At 37.8% G+C, this 13,468-nt stretch overlaps 1 protein-coding gene across 2 annotated transcripts in view; it reads right to left on the bottom strand.

The window, feature by feature from the left end:
- LOC100600277 (amphiphysin) overlaps positions 1 to 13,468 on the bottom strand; it is a 251,099-nt gene that overhangs the window by 24,730 nt on the left and 212,901 nt on the right. For both annotated transcript variants that reach the window (XM_003268961.2, XM_030797024.1), the window contains exon 17: positions 11,850 to 11,975. In XM_003268961.2, coding sequence (XP_003269009.1) covers positions 11,850 to 11,975 — 126 coding nt within the window. The remainder of the gene's footprint in view (positions 1 to 11,849; positions 11,976 to 13,468) is intronic.

Here is a 13,468-nt window from a genome sequence, read left to right as displayed (position 1 = left end):
TACAAAATTAATGTACAAAAATCAGTTGCATTTCTATACGCCCAAAACACTCAAGCTAAGAACCAAATCAAGAAACCAATCTTACTTATAATAGCCACAATAAAAATAAAATATTTAGGAATACATTTAGCCAAAATAAAAATAAAATATTTAGGAATACATTTAGCCAAAATAAAAATAAAATATTTAGGAATACATTTAGCCAAAATAAAAATAAAATATTTAGGAATACATTTAACCAAGGAAGTGAATGACCTCTACAAGGAGAGCTACAAAACATTGATGAAAGAAATAACAGATGACACAAACAAATGGAAAAAGATTCCATGCCCAAGGATTGGAAGAATCAACATCATTAAAATGACCATACTATGCAAAGCATTCTATAGGCTCAATGTAATTCCTATTAAACTACCAATATCATCTTTCACATAATTAGAAAAAATTATTCTAAAATTCATATGAAACCAAAATGAGCCCAAATAGCCAAAGCAACCCTAAGTGAAAAAAACAAAGCTGGAGGCATCACATTACTTGATGTCAAACTATACTACAAGGATATAGTAACCAAAACAGCATGGTACTAGACATATGGTAGCAATACAAAAAAAAATCGGAACCAAATAGAAATAAAGCCACATATTATAACGAATTGATCTTCAACAAAGTTTACAAAAATAAACAATGGGAAAATGACATCCTATTCAATAAATGATCCTGGAAAAATTGGCTAGCCATATTTAGGAGAATGAAACTGGACTCCTATCTCTCATCATATACAAAAATTAACTCAAGGTGGATTAAAGATTTAAATGTAATACCTGAAACTACAAAAAATCCTAAAGGAAAACCTAGGAAAAACTCTTCTAGACATTGGCCCTGGGAGAGAATTTATGTCTAAGACCTCAAAAGCAAATGTAACAAAAACAAAAATAGACAATGAGGCTTAATTAAACTAGAGAACTTCTGCACAGCAAAATAAACTATCAGCAGAATAAAGAGAAAATCTACACAATGGGAGAAAATATGTGTAATCTGTGCATTTGACAAAGGACTAATATCCCGAATCTAAAAGAAACAAACAAATCTACAGGAAAAAACAAATAACTCTACTTAAAAATGGGCAAAGGACATAAACAGACATTTCTCAATAGAAGACATACAAGCAGCCAACAAACACATGAAAAAATGCTCAACATCAATAATTATCAGAAAAATGCAAACCAAAACCACAATGAGATACCCTATCAGTCAGAATGGCTATTATTAAAAAGTCCAAAAATAACATATATTGGCAAGTATGTGGAGAAAAAGGAATACTTATACACTCCTGGTAGCAAGGTAAATAAGTAAAACCCCTATAGAAACAGTATGGAGACTCCTCAAAGAAGTAAAAACCAAACTACCACTTGATCCAGCAATTTCACTACTGCGTATGTACCCAAAGGAAAAAATATCATTGTATCAAAAAGACATCTACACTCATATGTTTATGGCAGCGTTATTCACAGTAGCAAGGTTGTGGAATCAACCTAAGTGTCTATAAACAGATGAATGGATACAGAAGATGTGGTATATATATATATATATATATATATATATATATATACACATATATATATATACACAATATAATTCAGCCATAAAATGAATAAAAATCATATCCTTTGCAGCAACATGGATGGAACCAAAGGCCATTATCCTAAGTGAAATAATTTAGAAACATAAAATCCAATACCACATGTTCTCACTTTAAAGTGGGAACTAACCAGTGGATACACATGGACATAAAGATGGAAATAATAGGCACTGGAGGCTCCAAAAGTGGAGACGGAGAGGAGGCTGAAGGTTGGAAAATTATCTATTGGGTATAAAGTTCACTATTTGGGTGATAGGTTTAATAGAAGCCCAAATCTTACCATTGCACAACATAACCATATAATAAGCCTGCACATGTACCCTCTGGATCTAAAATAAAATTTAAAAATTTTAATTAAAAAATTAAAAATTAAATATACACTATGGTAAATTCTACAAGCCATAAGTACAGAATAAAACATACATATTTTGAATTTTAGCCAAATGATATTCTTCCATGGCTATGGAACACTTTATACTACAATTGGAGAACAGCCATCTTCCTGGCATTTGCTCTTACAGAGACATTTGACTACAGGACCGCTGAATTCAAGGCTTACTGATTTACCCCAAAGATGGAGAATAATAATTCTGATTCTGATTCATAAACAGGATTCTGCTTGACAGTTTTGATATATGCACATTCTGTAGACTGTGGGGGAAGTGGACATTTATCATGAATTTGCAATTTTCCAGAATCTATCTCAGGGGGTTTACATTTATTATACGTTATTCTTCTAACAACCCTATTCAATACTCCCCCATTTTCAAGAAAAATTAACTAGTACTTCGAGTTTAAATAACTCACCTAGTCAGTAAACAAGGACTGAAACAGTTTGTCTAACTCTAAATTCTGTGTTTTCTCACACCATCCCATAACCAAGAAGACCACACACCTCTCAAGTAAGGGAGTTCCACAGAAATTCTGAGACCTCCTAAATAACCTTTGGTTCCCAAGTGATGTTTGACAAAGAATGTGAGTATATTCTTATAAACAGTAGATACATTCACTTAAATTGTTGGAATGCTACTCTTTAAAGTGAGATGCATGGATTATAAATTTTTTTCTTTATTCATGTACACATACTATCCGGGCACCAAAGCAAACATATCACAAAATCCCTCTTAATCAATAGTGAATTATACAATAAAAAGATATCAAGAAGAGGTTGGTTTGATATAATTTCTCTACATTACTTTTGCTTACATTATTATTCTACATTATTTTGTCCTGTAATTGTCCTATAGATTTCATTTTGTCTTGTAGATTTCATTGTTAAGATATGTACAGGCTGGAAAAGTGGAAAAGACGACCAGTTGATCCATGGAACTACAGAACTACAACTGAGAACATTTAGAAGTTGGACATTTTGACTTTCATGGATAGCTATGTTCACAAGTTAGAGATTAATCTGATCCCATGGGTGGAAGGACCATAGGGCCCAGTGTTCTCATTTTACAAGGGAGGAACTATTATAAAGTAGAAGCGGCACTAGAGATAGACTAGAGATTGGGTTTTAGTTTTGACTCTTCCACTAATTCGCTATGGAGCTGGAGGAAGTCCCTTTGGGCCTGGCTGTGTAAACTCATGGGGAAAAGTAACAAAGGAAGATAAATACAGCGGGAATCCTGGCTGCAGAGCACCATTGCCTTTTCTTGCCCATCTCTAATTCTAGATCCAATTTGAGCTATTGACTTGTCTGAAGATCCTTGGCATTTTAATGAAAATACAGCATTTCTTCAGAATCCATTTTAAAGAGAAGCCCAAAAGGGAGGTAGGGTATCCAGATCCTCATTATGGCCCCAAATAGAAGATGACTGGACTGTGGCACAGGCTGGTGACTGGTAAATCTCTTCACATGAACTATATTTAAAACAATTCAGGTCATAATTTTCCTTCAGTGTGACGGTAGGGGCAAGGTCTCTCATGGTACCCCAGGTCCCTAGTAGCGTTCCTTTCAAAGCTGGCACTTGGTATCGCAAATTTCATTTGACACATTTCTGCGCTTCCTTTCTAATAAAGGAATTTAGTGGTGTCCCCCTCACAACCTTCAGCTCAATCATCTTTTTCAATCTGCTTTCCTGGTATTGCCTGCAGTCCCATCATGAACCCTCAGCAGCCAGGTCCCAGAGCAACTCAACTGCAGGCAGCACTGTTGCCATGGCAATGTCTGTTAGAACTAGCTCCATCACTTCCTGTAAAAATTAAAGTCTTCTACACAGATCTCAAAGTTAATGAATTTTTGGTTAATTTGGCCTTTAAGTTTGTGTCAGAATATCCAATAATAATACAGATCAGTATTTAAAGTTTTAATTAGTGATTTATCAGCAACGTGTAGGGGAGAAGTGGATAGGAAAAGAGGACTTATCTTTTAATGCAAACGTAAATACCATGTATTGTTCTCTCTCAGAGATGAGGAGATGAGCACATACTAGTTTCTGGAGCAGCCACCATGGACAGCTTCAATGGGGATTGCAAATAGTTTGTTAAAGAGGTTGCTTAACAAAGACACCTTTACGGTACAATAAGCATTTTCCCATGGCTGGCTATGTCATCTTGAATGACATGTAAAGTGTCTGCTGTTACTGCTCAAACTGCCTTCTCCTAAGCAAGCCCAGGCTCAGGTTGGCAGATGGCAGAAGGAAGGCTGCCAGACACACCCAGAGACTAGACTGAGAAACAGTGATCTGCAAATCACCTGAATGTCATTACACTTTGTTGGCAAAACTTTCAAACCTGACCCTGTCAAGCACGACATATATCTTACTGTGCAACCTGGGACCCAACCCAGATGGCAGTGTGGGGCCTGAAGCTTGAGGATGGGTAGGTAGCTGAAAGTCGCACTTGGAAGGCCCGACTGCCAACCTTTGAGTTCACAGCCTTTGAACTGGCCATGACATTAGTAAGTAAAAGCGACTCCACAATGATATGTCATCCCAATGGCCTAGCAAACAGAGGCTGGAAAAAAGCCATAAACACAAGGTGCTCTTGTTACTACAAGGAATTTTTAAAGTAATACATTTTGATTTTGGGGAGCATGAAGAGGTTATCATGTACAACCCTTTTAAAGGAGGAACGAGAAAACTGGCACAGAGGGTAAAATGATTTCCCTAAGGCCACCTCACTGGTTGACCATGCAGTCAGTTCCCCATATTCCTAATTCAAGGTCTTTCAAATACATCCCCTTTGAAATTTGCTTTGCAGCCAAAGAAAAAGTGTAGGATTAGGATACACATTACCTCTGAGAAGTTCAAGGTTGAGGCTGCACAGAGTTTCTGTTTCATTTCAACTCCTCAGCCACAAACCAGGAACATCCATCAAGTCTAAGCATTCATCGTGGGAAGTCTTTGGGTCAGCTTCGACCCTAAGTTGTGACCCTAACGGCTTTAGTTAGATGTGATACAAGATGTGTTGATAAATATATTTTTACAAAACCTCCTCTTTTTAAAAGCATCTGGAGTAGTCAGGAGATAGACAGCTATGGATTAAAATACCAGGATTTGAATCACATGTCACTACTTTCTAGGTGTGCGATCTTGGTTAATCAATCAATCTCTTTGTGTCCGTTTTCTTAATCTGTAAAATGAGGGTCCTGATGCCTAAATAATCCTATTTCACAGGACTGCTGTGAGAGAATGCATGATAATGCTGGTGCTCCCTAGTATCTCTTATCACAGTATGGCCTTCTTTACTATCACCTTACTCTCTTTGATCATACTCCTTCACTTCAAGGCACACACAGTCGTCCTCAAAGGCAGTATCTGAGGTGCTTGAGCACTGATGCTGGAATACAAGGCAACTTGCCGGGGAAAAGGAAGGGATCTCTGATCTCAAATCAAGCACTTTTTCCTGATCATATTTAGGGTTCCAGCTCATGTCTACAGAGGGCTAGCAGGAGGGACTCATGCAAGGGCCTTTCTGTCCTGGAGGTGAGGGATGGACAGAACAGGAACAGGCAAGAAGTGGATGAGAACTCAGCACACATGGTCTAGGGGGTTGGTTCCATATTATCCATGGACTAAACAAATCCCAACACTGCCACCGGTAGGGGAAGAGGGGTGAGCCAGTAAGTAGAACACATCTGTAAGGCTCTTGTAGGTCTAAATTCTGAGTTCTGGGGTGGGACTGGGCTTCATATTGGGGTGGGGCTTTATTATCTCAACAGAGTTGTCTTTTTAACATCTGAATGGGTCTGGTCTTACATAGGCTACCCAATTATGTTGATGACCAGGAATGGTTTCAATGAGGGATTATGAATTGGGCCCAATACATATTCAGAAGAGAGAATAGGAGTTTCTTATCCTGAAGCTAATGATAACTAGTTATATTAAATACATCAAGCTAAAGCTCTAGATTTAGTATGTGACAAAAAGTATACACCAAGGCAGACACAAAACCATCTTACAATCATGTGTTGTATGATTCCATTTATATCAGCTCTCTAGAATAGATAAATCCACAGCAGATTGGCAGGTACCAAGGGCCTGGGGAGGGGAAGATGGGAGTCACTGCTTAATGGCTATGGGGGTGTGATTTGAGGTGACGAAAATGTTTTGGAACGAGATAGAGGTGATGATTGTACAATACTGTGAATGTACTAAGTGCCACTTAATTGTTCACTTGAAAATGGTTAATTTTATTTTATGTGAATTTCACCTCAGAAGAAAAGTACATGCCAAAAGTAATACTTAAAAGTCACTGGGCATCTGTCACCTCAAAATGGCTTCTCAATAGTGGAAGAACAACCCGAATCCTGAGTTCATGTTCACATAGATTTATAACAACACTCTGAATAAACAATGACATTTAAAAAGTCTCACTTGGGCCTGTTGGAGATAGGGCTTTGGAAATCACACTCCAGAAGGCAGGGAAGATGGTGTGTGTATGCCGCTACTAGCAGTTGGTAGGTGGTTAATGAATACTTAATATCAGCCACATCTGAAAACCACAGTGGCCCCATATTTCCGAGATGGCCACCTACAAACCCAGATCAACCTGCTCTGTGAGGTTGGGGGAACTGATCACTGTGTTGTTACTTTCACTTTATTCTTGGCTAACTTTATCTCTTCCCTATGACTTCCTGCAAAGACAGAGAGAAAGATCTAGGTTCAGTTACTTGTATCAGATTTGGATGTATCATGTTTGTAGATCATCTGCCTTTCTTTTTCCTTCTACAACCACACTGAAGGAGGATGCAGCTGAGAGGGCACTGCCAGTTCTCTGAATATTCACATCTCCTGGCAATGAAGATAGAAAAATTCCCTATTCATTCACTGAGTATGAAGGTGCCTAGAAAAGGGAAAGTCTTCTTAGAAAGGACGAAGAATTTTGATGGGACACAGCTTGCTTGGGAACCACATGGAAATTTGTGTTGATGAAGATCTAACATGGACTGGGTTCCTTGCCATTTCTGACATGAGGCAACACTGGAAGAGGGGGCTGTTATTCTTTGCCTCTGCTGCTTTCTCCTCCCCAGAGTACATATTTCACCTGCTTCTGCTTATTTGCTTCTCACCAACTTTTCATGATGATGATAACAATAATGATATCACCAAACTGTCATTAGCTAATAACCTCTGCATGGCAGATGCTGAAATTGACAACATGTATTATTTCTAAGCCCTCATAGGAAATTTTTAAGGTGATTATTATTAACTCCATTTTATATTTGAGGTAAGTGGGGCTTAGGTATTACAGAGCTGTGGGGCAGAATGAAAAAACTGACATTGCTTTTGATCATAAAAACTGGCTTGCTTTTCCTGAATATAAAAAAGCCAAAGTATCTGAATGAAAAACAATGAGAAGGAAAATGACCATATACATATTTGTACTTTAAGAAATCAAACTGCAGCCCCTTTAAGGACCTTAAGACTACAGTGTCAACCAACTAACAAATCAATGACTTAGAATCTGATGGGCATGGATTATGCACTCTGCTGTGTACTTGGTATCATGAACAAGAGAGAAACAGACACTTGTTTAGTTTGGGGGGCATTGAAAATGTAACTATTTGCTAATGGGAATATAGTCAAACTCAGAAAATAACCAATTCTGTGATTTTTTTTTTCTAAGAAAGGTAAACAGGAACATCCATCTCCAAGGTTCTCATAAAAAAAAGAAAAATATATACATATGTATGTTTCTTGACATCTTAAAGCATGCTTCAGTGCGAGCACTTGGAGTTGGAAGATATTCTATGTTAATAAGGGCAGACAATAATTCAAGCTTCCTGGCTTCCTCTGTCTTCAATGTCTTCCTCTGACATACTGGGAGATCATATATAGAGGCACAGGGGAAACGACAGCTCTCATGTTTACTCTGCAAAAGGAGAAAACCCAAATGCTGTTTCCCATGAACATGAGTGTCACTGAAGGACACCTCAACCTCTGTGTAATGTGCATCTCAACCACCAGTCTGTGGAAACTCGGAGGCAGGAGCCATATCTATTTACCACATCCCTGGATTCTCCAGATCCAGAACAGAGCCTGACACCTACAGAGGACTCAAATATATCTGTCAACTGAGTAAAAGAGGAAGTGAGCACATGCATTCTGTTCAGACAAAAATATTCTAGCAAGATGAAGTTGATAGACTATAGTCTGGCAATTCTGATATGTATATATTTGTTGGTTTAAATTGGTCTTGACAAGTTAAGTGGTAAAATTTTTAAAAAACAAAACACAGCAAAAACCAAAGTTGTCCCCAGAATAGTGGGTCAATAATGTTTCATAATCCAGGATTCCCCAACAATTCTAAAAACGTCTTTACCACAGTCTTCCTTACATTTATATGTTCTAAAAACTATGCTAACTCTAAATTTAATTACACGGCATTATTTTGAAAAAATAATAGGCACAAAAGAACACTGGTATAATTCACATCATTTAAGCAAAGTACAGGCACTGACAGAAATTTAGAGAAAATTAGAAGGGGCCTCTTTAGAAAAAAATGGAATGTGGGTAAAAATCTAACCATAATTAATTGTAACCAAATAATACATTATGAATTGGCTCTGTGCTCATTTTTACCTGCTTTGCAACCTCATTCTCTAACATATATTGAAACGAATATTGAAATCATATTGAATTTCTTTTTTTTTTTGAGACAGAGTCTCACTCTGTCGCCCTGGTTGGAGTGCAATGGTTAAGATCTCGGCTCACTGCAACCTCTGCCTCCCAGGTTCAAGCGATTCTCCTGCCTCAGCCTCCCAAGTAGCTGGGATTACAGGCACCTGCCATCATACCAGGCTAATTTTTGTATTTTTGTAGAGATAGGGTTTCACCATGTTGGCCAGGCTGGTCTTGAACTCCTGACCTCATGTGATTTGCCCGCCTTGCCCTCCCAAAGTGCTGAGATTACAGGCGTGAGCCACCACACCTGGCCCCAAATCATTTTTTTAACAAATATTTTCATTATTTACATAACATGCAAAAATCTGGAAAAGGAAAGACAAGAGTGTTGTTTTTTTAAATGCATCCTGTAAACATACTAGTAAAATTTGATGTTGTTGGGAAAAACTGGAGACAATACTAGCTATATGAGAAATAAAACAACAAACAAAAATGTAATAATTAAACTTTTCTTAAAAGCTCTAGGCTTCTTTCGGAAACACCATTAAAATTTCCCATGTTCAAAATTATACTTGCCTTTTTAAAAAAACAAAACAGAACAATCACAAACTTCATCTCAGATGAAATGCATTCTGTCAAAATCTGAACTAATAATTATGGTGACATTTCAGCAGTGAAAGGATTACTTCAAAAGGTCATGTCAACTCAATGCTGACTGACGACAACCACAGCCAGCCAATTAATTAATGCTAGGGACAAAATGTGGATTTTTGTTTTTATAATTAAATATCACGTATCTAGCAACCTATAGACCTTTCTCCAGAGAAATATAACCCTAATATTGTGTTAGATTATTATGACCAGAAGGAAGAAGCTATAAATCTACTTTAGGAAACAAAAATACATTTTATCTGATTCTTTTTCCTAAGGAGAAGGGAGAATGAGGGGAAAAATTGATTTCATCCAAGTATGTCCATGTTGAAAACATGGAAGGCAGCCACTACTGATGACCATTGGGCAAACCGAATTGCTGTAAACTGTCTCCTCTTAGTTAACATTGTTACTATTATTTTTCAGTCCATATGGAGAAATGAATTTGAATTTTTTCTCTGTGGAAAGCGTGGATCACGCTGTGAGCTCTGCACCTATGATTCTTGCATCACCTGTGGATCTCAGGAAGTGCCTGAATCCTTCATTAGACTGTAAATTGCCTTACATTTTACAAGGAATCAAAATTTTTGATTCTCTACAGTTCACCTATGAGCTTCAGGAGAAAAGGTATTTTCAGAATGAAGCATTCTTCCAAATAGCTGCTTACCCAATATGAGGGAGGCTGGTTTGAGTGATGGTTGGTGCCTGTGCCACAGGGTGTTGCATATTTTTCATATTACCCTTAGCTTAAAGAATTATCAAACATATGCATATATATATAGTACCTATTACATAGTAGGTACTTAATAATTGGTGGCCACTAATATTGTCCACTGGAAAACCATAAACCTGGATTCTGAAAAAAACAAAAGCCTACTTAGATCAGTTTGTTGAAATAAGGATGGGTGTGGGAGGTATATGAACAGGACACTCTTAGAAGGGATCATGGAGAATCAACATTCAGCTGTATTGAACACAGTAGCTTGTCTATTCCACATTTCCAATCCATTGCACAACATCCAGTGCTGCCCCTGCTCAAACACATGTGCATGATGGCATTAAGCCTTACACTGAGTAGTCTTGGGCATAAAATCAATGAACTAGTTTTAAAACATTGGTGAAGATGAAGTTGGTGCTGCTGTTCAAAATAGGGATTTGATGAGAGCGTTTTCAGAATCGAAACAATTTCCCTCAAAACCTAAATCAATATCATTTTAACTCCCTGGCATCATCCATATTCCTTTAAAAATAAATTATCTTCTTAATTATAATAGTAGCAAAAAATTAAACTCTATTTTTCCCTTCCTTTGTTATTTAAATAATCTTAAAGCTAAGGTGAGCACACAGATCACCACTGGACACCAAATGAAAAAGCACTATCTGCGTGGACTTGCTGAAATCTCCAGTGAATCTGGGAGCGGCCCTGGACGCAGCACTCCCTGGTCTAAAGTCCCTGCAAGCAATGCCTCTAGGAGAAATTCAGTCCGGCTTTAAGTATTTTCCATTACTATCTTGCACTATTATTTATTTTTCTACTTGATTAATAAACTGTTGATGTGACAGATGACCTACCATTTTCCCTGTAAAATGACTTAAAGCACCAACAACATGAAGTAAGACTCATTTCTCTAGGTATCTAATCTAAGGAATGTTATTTTTGGTAATAGAGAAATTGTTTTTCCTATTTGTACAGTCTATGAAGAGTAAATGGTACCCTGATTGAAATTATTGGAAGATATTTTTCTGCATTTCATAAATAAATGACTTTTCACTCGCCGTGGGTATTTTGTACTCTACACTTTTCATGAGTATTACAATGTCCAATTCTACTTGGTACATATCAGAGCTCAGCCCAGTTTGCAATGTGGTGTTCTTTATGGCTGCATGGATTAGGGTAAGAGCAGGTTTCCAGGCAGACAAATGGATCCCCATCCCAGCACAAGAACAAAACATCCTCAAGGTCCGTATTATTATAAGAGTCATCAGCAGACTTAATTGTGAGCAAATGGTGGTGCACATAGGAATCCTTATAGATTCATGGAGTTGTGACATGGGATTTCAACACCTCATTGGACCTTAACCAACCTACAAAACTAATATTGTAAATAATCAATATGTACACAAAACGAACAAAGTTATTATTCTGTTTATCACATGCAAGTTCCCTAATAAAGGCACGTCTCCAGCTGTCACAGGTAGAACAAAGCATTAACAGGTCTGATTACTCGCAAGTTCTACGATCCTTTTACTGTGCTATACCTGTGGCTATGTACAGTTTTCTTTAGATCATAAGATCAGTTACCTGGATATCTTCCTTATTAAAAAATGAAAGAGAACAGGAATGAAGGCTATTTGAACCTGGGAGCTACAACAGATATGGAGCATGTTTGGCCCAAGTGAGGCAAAGATGACAGCGATGCATATGGTCATGAGATGAGCATGGCCGTGGCAGCGAGGCAGATGGAGGGTGATAGGGAGGTGGTGCTCACCACTGCCTCCTCCACTGGCTCCTCAGCCCGAGTGTCCATTCCAAGGTCCAGCCCAACGGCAGGTGTGACAGCAGCCAGAGGCTCCTCTGCTTTTGGCTCTGTGGGCGGAGCCTGTTCAGATTCAGCCTTGGAGTGTTTGTTTTGAGGGTTAGAGGGAAAAGATTTAACAGGTAAATAGATAACATTACAGAATACTGGACAATTAAGATTTTCTTTGTCATCCCATAGGCAACTAGCTTCATGAAATCCGTGCTGGAGAAAAGCCCCCCATTTGGCATCATAGGCTTCTAGAGAACGGAAAGGACTAGAAATAAAATCTTATTAAGCTTCTGCTTTACTATCATCAAGACTGTCATTTCCCTTGAAGTCAGGCAAGACTTACCGTTTTACCTACCCATTTTACTTACTTGCAACATTTTGACTACCCATTTACCTATGATAGCTATAAGAGTTTCTGCTATTTTCCAGAGAGAGAGACAGACAGAGACAGAGAGAGAGAGAGAGAGAGGATTCTAGGAGGACCCACAATTATTTGCTAGTGGGAAGGAGTAAGGAAGAAATCACAGGGCACACAGTTCCAGGGCCTTTCAGTTTTATGAATATGCATTGCACCAAAAAAATCAAAAGAGTCATTCTAACAGTTAGACTAAAATGCATTCATCTGACCCAACAGGTCACCATGAAGCCAGTGTTTCACTTCCAAGGCTGGGAAGAACAGAATCAGCTACCTGGCTATTCGCTACTACAATCATAGATACTTTACTGCCTTGTAAATTCCTGTTAGGTGCCTTGTTCCCTTTCTCTCTCCAACAAAATCCTTAGTAATGCATTTATTTCATATAATAGTTGTTTAAAGAACCACAGGGCAGTATTCTCCATGGTATCAATTACACCCCCTGAATTGTGTAGGCAGGGTGAGATCTTTTTCTCCCAACAAGACATACAAACATCATCCTGATTTCAATTACATATATGCTGAATCAGGCTTCTGGCATCTCTTAGATCAAGGCCTTTTTAGTTTTAAAAGTAGCAATATAAACTAACAGCAAGCCATTAAAAGCACCACAGCCAATGTATGTCACTACAGATACTGAAAATACTCCTTCTTTTTCCATTCTTATTAATATAAACATATTTATCTAGCATGATTCTTTCACTAAATGAATGGCCATTAGAGGGCTCATAAGATCCTGTTCTATCACCAGAACACTTAAACTAAAAAAAATTTTAAAGTGATTTCCCAATGGAGTAAGAAGTCTCTAATTAATGCTGTGATTGGAGAAATCAGTAACTTCTATCCAACTCACCATAAGCAATCAAAACGCACCTCTATTTGTCCTGTACATTTATCTGAGTCAGTGCACATGGCAAGTTCCACAGAGAAGTGATGGAAAAGTTATGCTGAGATAATACAAAATGAATATGAATAGCCTAGTGTTGGACAAATACACAAAGTATTTGTCTTATGTCTCCCACCAAATCATTCCACTTTTATGCATGCCAGGATCACACGACCATTCTTTTCAAAGAACATAATAAATTCAAAGGACTGGTAGACAAGTGTGCAGACATCTGATTTTTATGGGCTTTTTTAAGCTTTAAGAGGTAGCCTGACATAA

The sequence above is a fragment of the Nomascus leucogenys genome, chromosome 17 (assembly GCF_006542625.1).
Source record: "Nomascus leucogenys isolate Asia chromosome 17, Asia_NLE_v1, whole genome shotgun sequence".
Taxonomy (NCBI): Eukaryota; Metazoa; Chordata; class Mammalia; order Primates; family Hylobatidae; genus Nomascus; species Nomascus leucogenys.
This window is presented reverse-complemented; position numbering and strand designations above follow the sequence as displayed.